The sequence below is a fragment of the Gopherus flavomarginatus genome, chromosome 6 (assembly GCF_025201925.1).
Source record: "Gopherus flavomarginatus isolate rGopFla2 chromosome 6, rGopFla2.mat.asm, whole genome shotgun sequence".
In the NCBI taxonomy this organism is placed as follows: Eukaryota; Metazoa; Chordata; order Testudines; family Testudinidae; genus Gopherus; species Gopherus flavomarginatus.
The window spans coordinates 94,361,417-94,380,050 of NC_066622.1; the positions used below are offsets into that span (position 1 = coordinate 94,361,417).

Sequence of the window (18,634 nt, forward strand, 5' to 3'; positions counted from 1 at the left end):
TGGAATTGAGGAAATCCTGGGGGTATACAGAGGCTGTGGTTGACTGATGTGGGTAATCCCAGTGTCCTCTGAAAGCAGTCAAAGCCTAGGAGGCCAAATGCAGCGAGTGCCTGGTTCAGTGAAGGAGCATGGCTCCCCTCCTGCTTCCGATCCCCCTTCAGCTCATCACAGAGCCTGTACCACTGGATGATTTAAGCCTCAGCGAGGACAAGGAATATTAGCCGCACAAGGGAAGCTCTTCTTTGTAGACTGTGCCTTCCTTGCCTCCTTTATCTCAGTTACCTCAGTTGCCTCCTTTATCTCAGTTACCTCATTATGTAAAAACCCAGCATGTACAGGTACTGCACTGAAGTCTCATTTTGATGCCTCCATCCTTTACCATCCTCTGTAGAATCCCCCATACACCTGCATCCTGCATATGAACCCTGAACCTTCCCACCTCCTCCCTCTGCCTCACCTGTACTTTATCCTAAACCGCTGACCCTCCTCTATGCTCCTTTTCCTCTTCCCATCAGCCCTGGCCAAATCCTGTCCGTATCTCTCATTTTCCCATTCTCAGATGTTTATGTTGGGAGTTTATCACCTGTTTGGTGTACTTAATCATTTCTAATCTTCTCCTCAAAGAACAGCAGGTTCATTTAATCAGTGCCTCCAAAAATGATGAGTACATCTTATTAGCCTTATCTACCTTTAATTGGACAGTGATCACTCACTACAGTACAATTTAGAACAAACTACAATTGCCAACCCTCTTGATTCCTCCTTTCCTCATTGCCAAACACCGCCTCACCAAAGGCACACTTTGCCTCTTCATGAATCCAAAGAGAGTAATGTGAAGGTATTTGTCAACCACAGTTCTGAACAGGTAGGTGTGTGTGTTTAAAAAACAAGCAAGTGTTGATAGATACAGCAACTGTATCTCTGGATACAAAACTTCTAAATCCAGAATCCTACATTATGGGATTTGTACAGTAAGAAATAAGGGTAGTGCAGTGGGAAGGGATCACTGAGGCTTTTCAGAAGTTGAAGTAACCCGTAGCTTGTGGACTTATCAGCCTTACAGAAAATAAAAACATTTTTACTAAAAACTCGTTCTAATCAAATGCTTCAACAAAAAAAGACCATCTCTTAAATAGAGAACACTGAATATGAAAGATGGGAAGCCCGTGATGGCACAGGGGAATATTTACTGTTATTTCAGTGAGGAAAATCCAATACTGCTTGTAGTCCTGGAAATATTTGTAACTGTCTTCATTTGTCTTTCTTCCCCTCGCTTGTGGGCCTCACAAATCATTTACTCCATGTGCTGCCTTCCTACCTCTATTGCCAAATGTCCACAGAAAATGGTGGCAGCTGCTGCGTGTCCCAGCTGTTTTTAATGAGCCTGAAAAATTGCAAGGACATCTCTTCTTGTACTTCCTAAACTGCTCCAATTCCAAACCAGCTCTATGAGGGTTACACAAAACAATATAAGGCACTTGATTCACCCCTTGGCTATGCCAGCTTCCGTTAGTGTAAACCAGGTTGCTGGGCCCCTGGTGATGGAACATCCTCCCTGAGAGGTGTTGCAGCCATGCAAGGTAACCACCTACCTTGCTCCACTGAGAACCTGCAGTGAACCAGCACTGCCCCAAAGTGGCCTTGGATGACCCAGGCAGGAAGTGAAAATCCACTGGCTGAAGCATCTGGGAGGGCAGAGTGGCTCGATCTGTCTGTTCCCAGAGCTGAATGTGTTCTGGAATGTATCTATTCCTGTTGGCTCCGGGACATGGTGGGGGCTATGGTTTACATTCCCTTGTGTCACTGAGGGCAACTAGACCCCATTATCTTTTATGGCAGCGTTTACATTATCCACACAAAAAAAAGCACAAAAGAGCATATTCTATGGCAGTTTGATCACCTTCACTCTCAATTTAGAAGTGATGGATTTGGTTCAGAGAAAGAATCAAAACAATAGAGACAGTTTGGATAAAAAAAAAGTTCTTCATTTTAAAATGTGACTATCTTTGTCTACACTAGGTGCTAAGTCAAGTTTAACAAGGTGCTAAGTCAGGTATAAGTAAGTCAGGTGCTAGCACATTTGCTGTTACCCTTCATTATCCCAATGTAGACAAAGCCTAGAAAAAAAAGTTAGCTCTCAAAAAGAGTAGATGCATAGCTGTTAAGGCACAGTTCATGACTAGCGAGACGTACTGTCCTCCACAGCTTCAGTGGAACAACAATCTATGTCAAAAACAGAAGTCCTGAAATCCCTGAGAACGTCACAAAAACAAAAACTGACAAACTTCAGGACATCTTAGGAGACACCTTCCTACCAGACAAAGAAAAGTGACAAACATCTGAGCACCAATACCTAATTGGTGTGTGGCCCTCAAGATTTCTGCTACTTGCAGTCTCTTCTTGCTTGGATCTGTTGTTCCCAGTGGACCAGAATGGAAGATTGATTGACAAAATACAGTGAATAACCTACAGTCTAGTATGAATAACCAAGGCCAACGAGGGGGGGCGGGAGCTGGCACAAATTACCGGGGCCGGGCTTCCCCAGCTTCATCAGCCCTGTTTAGCCGGTCCACCCTTGCTGGGAGGCCCAAAAATTGTTTTTCACTGGGGCCCAAATCCGCTCTTGGCGGCCCTGTGAATAACATCAACATTCAGAAGCAATCTTGAGGAATACTAATGTATAAATAATATAAAATTAAATTCACAATGAATTTATCAAATTTTGAGTTATTATACTTATATGAAGACACTGCTGTACTTCAGCTGCCCCAAAATTGCAATAATCACTCTAACACATATGTCATTGTTATTACAAAAGGGAATTTATACATAAAAGTGAAGAAAACCAGGGTGTAGAACAAGAGTCAACTAGAAAGTTTGGGTCCGATTATTTTCTTGCTGTTTTGTAAATTGGGAGGTAACTCCATTGACATCAGTTGCACCATATACCATTGTATAACCAGTGCCAATCAGATGTGAAGCAGGCCAATCATGTACAAATTCTCAGGTGCTTTCATAGCTAAGATATAGTCAGAACTTCAGTTAAAGTCTCCTGATTTTCAAAGTGTATAATTTGGCTGTAAAAATGTTATGCTGTCCTGAAACTTGGTATATAAGGTCTTGTGCTGGAAGTGATTTTGGTTGCACAATTTAAACAAAATCTGTTCAGCTGTCTGAAGACACAGAAATGCAAGTGAAGAAAAAGTGGTTACCAGATACTGGCACTTTTTCTGCTTGTATAATTCAAAAAAGATTCAGTTAAGAAAATTGAACTTGACAAGCAATTAACATCATGTTCCACACTTGCTCTGTTCAGCAGTGTCTCATCACTATTTTCTACTTTATAAAGTTAAAAAAAAGACTATATCAGGGTGGCAGGGCTCTTTTGTTTGCTCACCCTATTGGCAATCGTTAGAATCATGAAAAAAGCTGCTGAAATTCTGCTTACTTTTGGTGGCTGAGTCTACTCCTTAACTCAACCAGAGAGATGGGAGTGGTCCCTAAGCAGGAGGACAGAGCAGATCCTGGAGGAAAATCCTTGGGATAGCAAGCTCAGGGAGAAAGCTCTGGTTGGGGTTTATGCTGTATTATTGGTTTTTGTTATTAGTTACTGATAAAGCCATGCCTAGTAAGGGGGCATGTTAGAAAACTACCTCAAGGTTTTCATGCTCTCTTTAGAACCACAATGTGAAATGTTAGAAAGCTCCCAGTGCACTGATCACATTTCAAAATGTACATTTCAGAAGGAATTTTGTTACGTGAAGCTGTATGCTTTCATCTGATTGTAAATCACAAGGAGCCTCATTGTGACACAAACTACAGCCTGTAGTAAGGTACGAAGTGCAGAGCCACAGTACCCCAGTGGATCACTGAAAGTATTCTGTCTCATAGAGTTCAGAGCTCCCCAGTTGCACTGGGGGGAATGCAATCAGCACCACCCCTTTGAAGGATGTGGTATACTCTTTTGCTCTGGCTAACTCTTGCAGTGGACTGAGCCATTGTTCCACCTACTCTCTACCATCTTTTGGACACATTCTTCCTTGAGGGGGAGAATCTCAGTAGCAGCCCCTGTGCTATAATTCTGTCATACCCTGGTACCGAGCATGCAACGGGGAAGAGGAAGGCTCCACTCCAACAGGTCACATGGAGGGAAGAGGCTCCTTAATCCCACGTTGCAGGGAAGGGGAGGGATGGAGGATTCTTGGTCTCATACTTAAGGGTTGGCCACAAATGTATTTATATCTTTATTTTTATGTTCTTTAGATTATACAGAAGAAAAATCTATTCCTGGGTTTTTTAAATTAATTTATATGCTTTAAAAGTTCTTTAATTACAGTAAATGAACATTAAAAACCTTCCTAAGCATATCTTTACTTAATATGACAAAATCAGTGGGGCCAGATTCCATGTCAAATTTATTTGGCTCGTCTGCTCACAGGACTATGTTTTTAACTAAATCTTGCTGGTGTTTTTTAAAAGAGTTAATACTGTGATAGCAAGTTATGAAATAAAATAAACCTGATACTTTTATCCCCAACCTCCTTTCCACTGTGATTTTTTTTAAAAAAGGCAAAAGGCAAAATGATAGCCTACAAATATTTGTCATGATATAATTACTCTATCCTTGTTAAAATGCTGGATTACAGGCACAGTAAGTAGTTGACGCTGCATTAAAAAGTAGTGAGTTATTGTGAAAACCGTGTGTGTGTGTGTGCATGTGTTTTAAAAATCTTTGACAGAATCAAGAGAGACAGAGGATATGAAATATTCTGAAATTTACCTTAGTTCACACTGCAGCTGACCACTCCACTCCCATTAAGTTACCCAGAACAATCACATTTCCTAGCTGAGTTTACTCATTTGCAAGATAAAAGAAAGACATTTCTGCACATGCCCATAATATTCTTCACCACTGGGGGCAGCTATACATAAGACTGCATTCACTGAAACCAAAGCAACAGTCGGAGAAGCTTTCAGAATGACAGTATGCAGAAGTGAACAGAGCTTGTTCATTGTATGGTGTTATTCTGTTATTCTGTGCTCCAAAGCAGCTTCAGAGCTGGATCGGGTGCTAACTACAATAACTGATGTACTATGGAATACAGATATGTGAATTCAGATAGCTAATTGTTGCTTGGAGGAATCTATCATGCTTTTACATAAAGAGAGATTTTAAAAGCCAGGTTTCTAACTGTAAAGATGCAAAACTGTAATATCCATGAAGATCCTATTACCTAGGAAGAATCTGACATTTTGCTGTGAATGGTGTGTTAGGATTTATTTATTCTTGAAGTGTTCTGCGTGGCTGGCAAAGAATAATGTTCCAAAATCAGTCCATCTCCCAAGGGGTCCAATTTTTCTTCCTGGGTGTCAGCAAGCCCTGACTCACAACAGTGCAGCTGACAGGGACTGTCATGCTTGTGGCACCCTAAGCAAAAACAAAAGACCTAAGGACGACCTTTGAACAACACAAAGGATGGGTATGTTTTTCATTTTTTTAAATATACAGCTTGTAGCTTCTGCATAGACCCTGTTTTAATTGTTCTATTGACTTCTCATGATATGATTTAGGATGATAGTTAAAATGTCCATTGATTACATTTATTTAAACTATTTTACAATATTTATAAAGACATTTTTTAAATCTGAGTAAAAGAAAATAATGTGCAAAGTAGCTGTCAAACTAGAAATTTTTTAAATGATTTTTAAAAGAAAGATTCTTAGCATGATTTTAAAAATGACTGATCTTTTGGGGGGATAACTTTTCTAAGTTGTTTTTATTTCCAGGTTTCAATGTAATTAGGCTACTGAGCGGATCAGCTGTAGCCCTGGTAATAGCCCCTACTGTATTACTGACAATGCTTTCTTCTGCTGAACGAGGATGCCCTAAGAGCTGTAGGTGTGAAGGAAAAATGGTATATTGTGAATCTCAGAAATTACAGGAGATACCCTTGACTATATCTGCTGGTTGTTTAGGCTTGTCTCTTCGCTATAACAGCCTCCAAAAACTAAAACATAATCAATTTAAAGGTCTAAATCAGCTCACCTGGCTGTATCTAGACCATAACCACATCAGCAATATTGACGAAAATGCTTTCAATGGAATACGCAGACTAAAAGAGTTGATCCTGAGTTCCAACAGAATCGCCTATTTTCTTAATAATACCTTCAGACCTGTGACAAATCTCCGTAACTTGGATCTGTCGTACAATCAGCTGCAGTCTCTGGGATCTGAACAGTTCAGGGGCTTAAGGAAGCTGCTGAGTTTACACTTGCGATCCAATTCCCTAAGAACCATCCCTGTTCGAATATTCCAAGATTGTAGGAACCTTGAACTTCTGGACCTGGGTTACAATCGCATCCGAAGTTTAGCAAGGAATGTCTTTGCAGGCATGATCAGGTTGAAGGAGCTTCACCTGGAGCACAATCAGTTTTCTAAGCTCAACCTGGCACTTTTTCCAAGACTAGTCAGCCTTCAAAACCTTTATTTACAGTGGAATAAAATCAGTGTGATAGGACAAACTATGTCCTGGACCTGGAGCTCATTACAAAGGCTTGATTTATCTGGCAATGAAATAGAAGCTTTCAGTGGACCTAGTGTTTTTCAGTGTGTGCCCAATTTACAGCGTCTCAACCTGGATTCAAACAAGCTCACATTTATTGGTCAAGAAATTTTGGATTCTTGGATATCCCTCAATGATATCAGCCTTGCTGGGAATATATGGGAATGCAGCAGAAACATTTGCTCTCTGGTAAACTGGCTAAAAAGTTTTAAAGGGCTGAGGGAAAATACAATTATCTGTGCCAGCCCCAAAGAGCTACAAGGGGTGAATGTTATTGATGCAGTGAAAAACTACAGCATCTGTGGCAAAAGTACTACAGAGAGGTTTGAATTAGCAAGAGCTCCCACAAAGCCAACATTTAAACCAAAACTCACCAGGCCTAAACATGACAGCAAGCCCCCTCTGCCCCCAACTATCGAAACTACTGAATCCAGCTCAGAAATTGAGCACGACACAGAACACATCTCCTTTCATAAAATCATAGCAGGGAGTGTGGCCCTTTTTTTGTCCGTGCTTGTGATCCTGCTAGTAATCTATGTGTCATGGAAGCGTTACCCAGCCAGTATGAAGCAGCTGCAGCAACACTCTCTCATGCGAAGGCACAGGAAAAAAAAAAGACAGTCACTGAAGCAAATGACTCCAACCACACAGGAATTTTATGTAGATTATAAACCTACCAACACTGAAACCAGTGAGATGTTGCTGAATGGAACAGGACCCTGCACGTATAACAAATCAGGCTCCAGGGAATGTGAGGTATGAACCATTGTGATAAAAAAAGCTTTTAAAAGCTGGGAAATAGTGGTGCTTTATTGAACTCTAGTGACTATAAAGGGAACATGGGTTTTTTTTCACCCTTTTGGCACAGCACTTCCATGTCACTTTTTGGGTACATTCATAATACTGGTCATTTTACTCTCATACATAATCAACTCATTGAAATTTAAATACTATAAATAATGTGAAGCTTCAGCTCTGATTTAATACAATACCTATTGTACAGACTATCCAGTGATTTTATTAAAATCTCTCTTGTTTTCAAATAGAAAACTTCTTTCATAACTAATCCACCACATCTGCAGTGAGTGTGCCTCTGTTTGGGCAGAAAAATGACAACAATGCAAAGAAAAATGTTTTGAAGTTCACTTTATGAATCAAAGACACATTGAATGAGCCAGGTACTATAGCTTCATAGAAATTCTAGGAGTTGCTTGAGCTTAGAGATGGTGCAAGAACAGCCCTGAAAGAATGTCTGATTTTTTGTGCAATGTAAGGCATGATCAAATAAGCTAGTGCTAAGTAAAAGTGTCAGGAGATCAGTGTGTGTCACAGAAAACTAAGGGGAGAGAAAAATACAGGCTTAATAAAGAAAACAGAAAAAATGTAGAATGCAGTTTACTATACTGTATGAAAATACAAAGAGTTTCTAGAGCTCATAACTACTAATTGAAACCTGTTCATGTAGCTTCATACAAAAGGTGCCAGTGTTTATCCCTTCTTACATCCAGTTGCCTTTCAGAAAGTAGTCAAAAGGCATTCATTAAACCAGGCGCAGAAATTCCTTATTGATGTAATTAGAGGAACACAAATGTGCAGTAGCAAATGCAAGACCACTTCCTGCACACATTTGTTTGGGTGCTCATTAGAAATTCTTTTTTCAAGACTGTCAAAGACATTAATGTGGTTAATCAAACCATTAAATCTGTCATTTTCTTCATTTTTTTATTTGTGGTCTGTGCTCATTAGAGTATCTGAATGTGCTTTGCACACCACCCATGTCGTAGCTAAATGAAGCTTCAAGTATTTAGAAAGCCAATCAGGGTACATTTTAGAAACACCACAGCAACTGGAAAGAGCTTCCAGTGAAAACTGGTTATTCTCTAACCAAAGGCAGAATGCATCCAAATGATCTTTAAAAAAATGACAATTTTTTTTATCATAACCCTGCTGACATTACAAGAATTCATAGATATTCATTTTTAATGTGAAGTCATTCATCAGTGTATTCCTGGAAAAACCCAGATGGCTATTTGTAATCCGGATCACTGTCCCTCTCCCTCAAAATCATTGACAAAATTGTATTGATTGCAAAATATACCATCACCCATATATTAAAATAAGTTATAACTGTCACATATTAGACAAAGGATCTTTTAAACTCTCTCTCTCATTTTTCAAATAGAACAGCATCATTAAAGAAGCTAATCAGTAATTTCATTATCTCTATTTTGTAACTTCATTTGGCTTAGTAAATTGCACGTCTTTGACCACTTGGGAGGTAATGTTTCTACTGCACAGTTTCACTGCAGCAGATTAGAAAAAGTAAAATCTTTTAACAGGGTGTTCTTGTGGATTCTTTGCTTACTGAGGAAAAATAATCAAAACAAATCACCTTGAACTATGTTAGATACCATGAAGCAAGGTCAGAACACATCATTTAAACAGCACTAATGCACTTAAGCTCTTTTTAGTGTAATAAAACTATTTTCTTTTTTAAGGTCTATAAACAGAAAATAATAGAGAGTGGATTATCCATAATATACTTGAACCATATACCATGTAATTCTGGTACCTTATATTTACTGAGTGCAAAGAGTCTTACATTCAAGCATGATTAATAATGCAGCTGCTTGGTGCCCTTTAAACTGTACTGCTGAACATAATGTAATTTTCCCAAGTTGTAGTTTTGAAATTTATATAAAATGTCAGTAAAATGAACACATCTAAATTAAAGAGCTACATTCTCTACCAGCAAACCTTGCCTATGACTGAACTGAAGGATTAGGGTTTGCCAGAAATACAAGATTAAAAGGCATGACTGTACTTTTTGGCTTCATCAGTGCCTGAAATGGTGACTAACACTATATGCATCCAAAGAGAAAAAATGACATTTACCAAAAAATGAAAGGATAAAGGAAGCTATTTGGGGATGATTACTATACTTAGAAAAATCTATTTTATACAAATAATCCAGGATCATTTCTACATAAAAATATTCAGTTCATGTTTTAGGTAACTTTGTTTTCTATTTAGTATTTTCTTCATGTATGGTCAGAATGAGGCATTAAAAAAACTTGACACATTTTAAAGTCAACCTTAAAAAATATTTTTAACTCATTCAACATCATATTTCACTGGGGACACAATCTACAAACTCTCCCAGAGGAAAATACATGTAGAAACAAAGTGCATTTTTTTAAATCTAGGTGTGTGTCGGTGTGAAAGAAATACAGGCACAAAACTGAGACTAACTATGGAGTCTCTTTAAATACCAGCTACTATTATTACTAAACCATTATTACCAAATTCTTCAGCATAGATGGTTAAGATAATAATGAAAATTCAACATGGTTATATTATAGACATGATTAGAAGGGCAATTTATTCAATTATTAAATGAAAGATGCCAAATAGTTTACATTTACATTTGCACATATTTTCAGTGATAAACACAGATGGATGGATAATTACCACTACAGTTATTTGATAAAGAAACTGCTGGCTCACTGTGCAGAACATAAAGGCCTCTGCCAACAATCCCCAACTGAACAGCTAAGAGGTCTGAGTTGAATAATGGTTATTAAATCCAGTTGTGGTGACAACGGATTATCAAATGGTTTAATCTAGCCTCAAACCATGTTATCTACAGATTAAAAATATCATGTCTGAATCTAGGTAAAGTCCTAGGTTGACCAAACCATGTTACCATTTAGCTGCACAATTTAACAACGGTGTTAACACCACCTGTTTTGGCTGTCTATACAGCACAGTCCTGTTGTCGCAAATCCTAACCGTTTTGATTTCCAGTCCTACAGGGTAAATTCCACTGAACTACAGTAAGTTCTGGTTAAAAAGACACTCCTTTCCTGAAAAACAGGTGGAGGTTTTTTAAGATTGCAGAATGATATGACCCTTCTCATTCTTCCTCAAATATGAGCAAATAACTCTACTCCTGGCCCAGATTTTGCCTTTCTTAGGGCACCTTTGTGCCACTCTGTCATAAAGCTACCCTCAACTGCACCACTGGAGGATTTCTCTTATATATAGAGGAATCCAGAGGTGTTGTACAGCAGCCATATTCCTTTTTATGCCACCCCACCAGATTGCTAGTGTATGGGCCTGGCTGGAGGAATAGGGTATGGATAGAATTCCTTTATGTGCCAGTGATCTCCAGGTACCCTTAATTTACACCCTGGACTTGAGTAGTGTCAGGACACTCCAGAAATAGGGGAGCACCGAGGTGGCTTAAAGACAGTGATGCCTTCTCCCATTCCTCCTCCAAAGAGTGCTCCTTGGCCACAGATCAGGACCTGAGGCTCTTCATTCCAGGTATTATTTTATATCCCTGGGTATGTCTACACTTAAAACACTACAGCAGCTCAGGTGCACTACTTCAATATAGACACTACTTATGCCAACAAGAGGGATTCTCTCGTCAGCATAGGAACCCCTGCCTCCTCAACTCTTCCATTGAGCTAGCACTGTCTACATGAGGAGTTAGGTTGGTATAACTATGTTTCTAGGAGTGTAGATTTTTCACACACCCTGAGTCATAGCTATACGAAGTAATTTCCTAGTGTAGGCCAGGCCCCGTCTACTGTTTTTTTGTTCTCTTTTGTTTTTCAATGGATTTGTATTTTATATTTTTTAAAGTGATATTAACAGAAGCAAGCACAAAATCAGCACCCCAGAAACCCTAAATAGAGCTGGTGAATAACTGATTTTTCAGTTCAGCCAGCAAACTGAAAAATCAGGAGAAAATATTTGGTTCAGTTCCAAAAATGTTTAGAATTTTCTCACAAATTTGAAAAGTCTATTTCAGGCCAGGAAAGTGTCACAGAAAGAAAGTGGGAACATATCTCCCCTTTTATAACCTTTAGCCCAGTGGTTAGACATTTGTCAGGGATGTGAAACACCCAGGTTTGAATCCCTAGTCCGGAGCAAGACTTGAATTTAGATTCAAATCTTTTCTTTGCCTGATTCAGAGGAGTGATCTGAATCCACATCTCCTACCTCCTCCTACCTAGATAAGTGACTGAATGATTCTACAGACTGATAATACTCTCTCTCTCTCTCTGGCACACTGAACATTTTAAGTATTTTTTTCCATTGTGGAACAGCTTCAACAGGAGAGACTGAGGAGAATAGGCTATATTATAGCCTGGTAGTTAGGATGCTCCCCTAGCAAAGAGGAGATCTGAGTTCAAGTCCTAGCTCCACTGACTATTTAAGTATTTATACTAAGAAGTGGAACAGTTTCCAAAATAGAGACTGAGAGCAACTCATCCCAGCACAGCTTTTCACCTGGTGGTTAGGTCACCTACCTAGGAGGGAGGAGCTCTGAGTTTAAGTGCCTGCTCCAGAGCAAGAATTCAAACCTTGGTCTCCCACAACCCAGGCAAGGGCTCTAAACATTGGGCTAAAAGTCATAAAGGAAGGGAGAGGCAGACACAGTTTCCTGGCTCTGTAACCCAGTGAAGTCCGATATAAAAATATAATTTTTAAAATGTACTGTATAACTTTCCTGAAAAGGCAGTTGGATATTTTGACATAGTTTACTACATTCTAATGGTTTGCAGAATAGTCAGCCACCCAACTCTAGATAAATATTCTTTCAGCTGAATTTGTGTGGAACCATAGTGACATCCAGTGGCAGATTAGATTAATCACAGGTGTCTCTCTGTTTCAGTTCACACTCACGTTTTGACTTTAACTTTGTCTTGTGCTATACATCATAGTAGTAGTATATAGTTCCCTTCCAACTCTAGGTATTCAACTGCATTGTAATCACATTTATTTCACATTTCTGCATATGGGTCTTAATCTAAATTATTTCAGTGAGTGAAAAAAGAAAGTGGCAGCAGTATAAAAATACTGTCAAGAAATGTGCAGGGTTGTAATTGTTGTTACATATTATTGCATTGCTAGCAGCTAATGAAAGGTTCATATAAGAAATGCAAGGTGCAGGCAAGAATTAAATAATTATTATATATTTATAAAGCACCATTAACTAGCATCAAGATATCATAAAATAAGCTCAAAACAGAGTAGTACATTCAACAGCAAGAAAGAAGAGAAATATTTTAAATGCAATTTTTAAATATTGAAACTCTTGATCAGATATCAAATGGAAGGGCATTCAACCAGCTTGATGCCAAATTAGAAAAAACCCAGTACCTGGGAAAATGCACGTGCTAAAGAAAGCACAAAAAGCCAATTATCTGACCAAGAGTGTAAAGCCCTTTTGTGAATTCACAAAAAAAACAAAAACAAAAAACACTAATTTAAAGGTATGAGAGCGCCAAGGTGCGTGAAGCAATACTTTTTTTGTTAGAGCTTCTTCTATCAAGAGAAGTTGGTCTAATAAAAGAAAGTATTAACTCACTCACCTTGTCTCTGAAATCCTGGGGCCAACATGTCTACAGCACTATTAACCAAGGGATGTAAGACTTATTCACTACATTAATGCTTTGCTTGTCAATGGATATCGAGTAGCTTTGCAATCATTGACTATATAGCCTAACCAAACACTTACTAGCCCTAGCCAACACTGAACTGCAGCAAATCGCTGGAGTAGAGAGCAGCAGTTGTTTAATAAAACTCATAGCAACTCTACCCAAAAAGTACAAGAAGTTTTTTAACAAGTGGGTGAAATGAGTGGCCTACTGAAGTCAATGAAAGCTTAGACACGGACTTCAATGTGGCCCAATCTTTCACCCAGTGTGTCAAAGTGAAACTGCAGGAAGAATTTAAGTAAACAGAATTATCTGAGGTTGAATTTAGCCAGGACACCAGAGTCACTACCTATACTGGAAAACACTACAAGCTCTTTAATAGCCAGATGGAGTCAATGGCTTTGATTTTCCATCTCATCTGAAAGATGGCAACTTTAGAGTACAGTGTCCCTTAAACTACTTGAATATTCATTTAACTCTGACTCAGGAACAACACAGAAAGCTGTGATAACGAGTATGTACTCAGGCGTTTGTCTTAAGGTAACCCATTATGTTGATGATTTCATGCTTTGACTTTTCTCCCATCTCACCTTGCGAGATCTGATGTTATCACAGAACAAGATTATATGGGTAAAGATTTAAATTTTATCCTCATGCTGACCGGTAGCCAGTCTAACTAGTGACATAACAGCATGACATGAGGGCAATAGGGTGCAGAAAAGTTTAGTCACATCACTATTCTGAATGGCTTATAAACAATATTTTAACTAACAGTGCAATTAGAAAACTTCACATCTTAGAAACTAGCACAACCTTGTTAAAGCAATGAGCATGCAGCAGTCACCATCATGAAGTCAGCATTTTCTACAGTTATCATTCATTTTCTCTTGGCATATGGCAGCATTTCCTATATTTGTAATGGTTATAACTGTGGTATAGTCAATACCACGGTATGGCAATGGTTGGTAAATTTTTAATGGCTGCTAGTGTAGGTGCCACCATGTAATACTAATTGAAGAGGGGAGAGCTCATGAGTGGGACTGCGTGAGTCCTGTAGTCATAGTACATGGTTGTGGGTACATCTCCCATTTCCCCAGTGGTTACACGTATGTTAAAAGGGGGGGCAAGATTAAGTAAAAATTGCCTGGATTCTTACTCGGAGAAAAAAGATTTGTGCATTTCCAAAAAATATTAATATATTTAGATTTTTTTAATGTTCCCATCTAGTGCTCTGGGCATATATAAACCTTGATACTAATCTTTTACCTTACATCTGCCTTAAGTGTGGATAAGAGTTATTTTCTGGAGATGTTAGAGATATGTGCGTGGAAATCTGGATATGAATTGATCTGTGAGCAATTCAAACATTCTGCGTTGAAATATTTTGTTACCTCCTGCATAATGCTTTTTAGTACTTCTAGCATTAATGTCATGCTGCTAGTTATGATGAATCAATGAGGATATAATATTATCTCCACTGTGCTGAGTTTCAGAGGTATTAATTCTGCTGTTAATGTCAAAGTGGCAGGCTGTCAGCTACCACGTATGGGTATGACAAGGATACTCAGTGAAAAGAGCTTTTGAAGTAGTTCTATGTCTCTTCCTTAACCACCTATGCCACAATTAATGCTGGGTAAATCTCCCACTGACTTTCAGTTGGAGTTGAGCATCTAACTGCTCTGTCTAAAAATCTTCCCAGAAAAGTTTGAATTTGGTTGGCATTTAAGCTTCCTCCACAAGATGGGATTCTTTGCTCTGACAGTCGATGTAAGGCCCATCTAAGTAAAGCTACCTTGCTGAAGGCTTTGGCAAGTCTATCAGAGGTAAGGGACAGCAGTTATATCTCAGTGGAATAGTAGATGGCGGAGTGGAAGTCTTCACTTCATTAAGTGCATAGCATTACATTTCTAAACAAATTATCATAGATAAGATCCTCTGCTTTTTCCCTGTCCCTTCGCCTACTTCTTTGTCCACTCCTCCAAACCTCACTCAATCCCTTGCACTCCATTAATGTCCCACTGGCTCCTGTACTTCCTTCATCCCACCCTCCATGCCCTGCCAGTGTTCTCTTCCATATTCTTCCCCCTAATCGTTTCTAGGCTGAGCCAGAAGGAGTTATGCATTTCAAGCAAATGTTCAGGACACCCTGGGCAAGGTCCTCGTCTGCGGTAAATAGTCATGGTTCCATTGATAACTATTTATACCAGTATTTCTGATTTTTGTCAGTCTTTCTAGAAACTCTAAGAACATAAGAATGGCAAAACTGGGTCAGACCAATGGGCTATCTATCCCAGGTTCCTGTCTTCTAGTTTGGGATGAGATGCAGCAACATTTCAGGAAAATTGGTTGCTTTTTGGTGGGAGAAGAAAGTGGTTGAAAATAGAATGTACAATGGGAAAATAGTTGCCACCTTATAAAGAGTGGCTACTGATGATTCTCTCTATATATTTAAAGTAACTGAGCTTTTTTGAGCCTTGGAAAAAGTTTTAATGGGGCTTGCTTTAAGTGTTGGACAAAGGTTCAGAAGTTCTTATTTTAACCAAGCTAGTTAGTCCACTAGTAATTGCAAATCGTATCATATTCAGCAAAACATTTAGTGATTATTTGAGAACAGTTTTTTTTCCTCTATCTCTAAAGCATATCAAGTTCAGTTTAATATTCCGGCATATTAGATTTCTACTGACATCACAGAATGTTACTCAGAGTATAATATCCTTCCTCATCAAAGTATTATAGCAATATAGTAATATATGAGTCATATGTTCAAAGCAGTGCACCAGGTTCTATTCTGCATTGTTTTATACCAACCAGCTTCTTCTCATTCACACTGTAGTATACTGAATACAAATCCATACCATATATTAGCAATTCACCACAGGTTAGGTTCACATATTGCAGCTGTGATTCACACTGCAACATACTGTCTTCCAATTTCATAATACCAGAGATTTACAGTATACAGTACTGAGTAGGAACTGTGGAACAAGGCCTTAATTGTTTCTAGAACAGTGATTAACTAGTTTTTCTTTTTTTTTTAATTTCTCTAATTGAATTCAGATTAAATATTAAGTGCAAGATCACACTTGACAGTTATTTCTAAGCTACAATGTCAACATTATCATGGGCATGCAGCAAAATCTACCTGGTAGTATTAATAATACTGTACATTGCTATTGCCACATAGTTTATTTGCCCTTGTTTAAAAAACACTTCCCCTTCACACATGTATGATTTTGCATAGTAAGTTTCCATGTATCTAAATCAAAATGACTACATAAAAATATGTTTCGTCATGAATAGCTCATAGCTATAAGAACATATGTTTTTATCATATGTGTTCTCTTTTAAATAGAGTCCCACATTAAAGCTTTACAAATTCTAAATCTTCATTATTGGTTTAATGTTCTCAACAACAGAATGTCAAAAATAAAAATAGAGCTGCTATAGGGGAGCAGTGAGCTCTGTGAAGCAGTATGCATTTGATATTTTCTAGTAAAGCTCTTTCCAGATTGAAGGTTCTGAATTTACTTCCAAACATTTATTTTATAGCTTAAGGAAATCTAAATACAAATACAGTCTCAACATTCTGAATTTCTATAACTGATGTCATTGGAGAACATGCAGTTATTTTTAAATAATAAACTATTGCCTCGTTGACCAGAAGGCAATGACTTTGTAGTGAAAAAAGTAACTGTGAACTGCATGTCTTTAAATCATCTGTAGCATAAAGCAGCAGGATTCTGTTGGGGGTGTGTTTATGAATGTTTTAATAAGAACACAATCACAGAAATCTCTCTATTGTAAAATGGAAGCTGTCTTCACCTACTACAACCTATAAATCAGATGGTCCATTTACAAAAGGAATAATCTTTTTGTGGCAGTGTAAAATAATTTTAATAGTAGGCTGAGTGATTAAACTTTAGATTATGTTTTAGTTGGATTTTAATAGTATTTTGAATTAAAGCTACTCTATATCAGAAACTCTACATAAAAATCTCTGGTTTCTTTCCTCAATCCCACAGAACTAGTGATTTATATGGTTTGGTTTCATGTATAAACTGACATGGCAAATACTAAATTTAACAAAGCCAATTTCTTTTAAAGCCTCATCACACTAATTACATTCATCTAGTGTGTAAAATACATTTTGTCAGTAAAGAACAGAGGACTTCAATTAAATGTAAATCCTTATTCAGCACTATAAGCTTAGTGGCTCCAAGTCATTAATGAGGTGGTAAAAGAAAATGCTCCTAGATACAGACTCTGTACCGAGAAATCATTACAAGTATTCGTCATTTCCACTTAGTCCATATACTTAAGAAATTAGCCTATATTCATTGCAATACCCTGTTTATCAAAAAAGGGAGAAGATACCAAAATACAAGCATCTCTAAATGTATACAAAACACTTTCCAAGGGAGGCCGCCTTTCCCTAGCCCCCAGGACTCCCAAAATATCTCATGTGGCATTCTGTCTGACTGCTAGCTGCCTTGAATGGTGGCACCGATTAAAACTCAGACATCCACTGCATGGCGCTCACTGCAGCCTGCCATCAAGCAACATTATTTAAACATTTGTTTGATGCTGAAGTCAGTCACAGCTGCTAAATCTGTGAAACACCCTGTTCCTTCCTCAGGCAGCCAGAAGACAGAAGCGCTTCAGTGGGAAGCCATGCTAGTAGATACCCACAGGTAGCAAAACTCTGCTACAGAAGAACATGAGGTTCTTTATGTATGTTTAGTTCTTTGAACTTGTACAGGAAAAGAGGCTTTAAACAGATGATGTTGTCAAAATTTTACCTTAAGGCAACTAGGAAAAGTTCTGCTCACCAGGTCTGGCCAAATTTTTTTTTTCTTCTTCGTTCTTCATCGTAACGGTAGAGATAGGTGGTGGAACATGCTTGAGGCTGCTCTGGGTTAGTTCATTCATAATATCCATGGAAGGATGTGAAAAAAGTAACAGTTGCAACCATTAGGGGAACATGTCATATTCCCACCAACAGTTTACTATCTCGTTCCTTTCAATGCATCAGCAACAGGACTTATTCATTTTCACCCCGGTTCCCCACCCCCAACAATTTTTTAATGCAGCCATGGCTGTGGGGAGAACTGTGTTACAGTAGACGAATTCACAGTCCTTAGTTAGTTGGACCTACAAAGCTTGTTCAGGTCAGGCATATTTTTGCAAAAGGGTAAAGCATCACCATTCGTTACTTTGTCAGGTTTTTCTGCCTCTTCATAATCTTCTTTTCTGTTTCAATGTTTTATATCTCAGAAATGAGAGAGACTCCAAAGGCTATACATAGATAGTAGCTTCTCTGAAAGCCCTAGACTCCAATCAAGCAAAGATACTTCTATGTCCAAAGTTCCTTGCTCCCAAACAAATACACTTCTAATGGCAAAGGAACTCCCAAACACAGGTAAATATTAGTTAATTGTGAAGCAAAGGACAGAATTCTTCATCTTGCTATGCCTCCAGAGCAAGAATTATACATGAAAATGTATTCCAGCAACAGAGATTTTAATTTTCAGTAGGTAACAAGAAAGGAATATGGGGGAAAAGAGAGATGGCAAAAGATAAAGCAGAAAGAGCAACCTCTATCTTGCCTGACTCTTC

General features: G+C 38.4%; 2 protein-coding genes across 9 annotated transcripts in view; one reads left to right on the forward strand and one right to left on the reverse strand.

The window, feature by feature from the left end:
- The window catches only part of CTNNA3 (catenin alpha 3), a 941,808-nt gene that overhangs the window by 507,922 nt on the left and 415,252 nt on the right, over positions 1-18,634 (reverse strand). The window lies entirely within an intron of this gene.
- Positions 4,979-18,634, forward strand: part of LRRTM3 (leucine rich repeat transmembrane neuronal 3) — a 141,974-nt gene continuing 128,318 nt past the window's right edge. The window contains exons 1-2 of the mRNA XM_050958321.1: positions 4,979-5,480; positions 5,788-7,319. Of these exons, the coding sequence (XP_050814278.1) occupies positions 5,477-5,480; positions 5,788-7,319 (1,536 nt within the window). The 5' untranslated portion in view covers positions 4,979-5,476. The remainder of the gene's footprint in view (positions 5,481-5,787; positions 7,320-18,634) is intronic.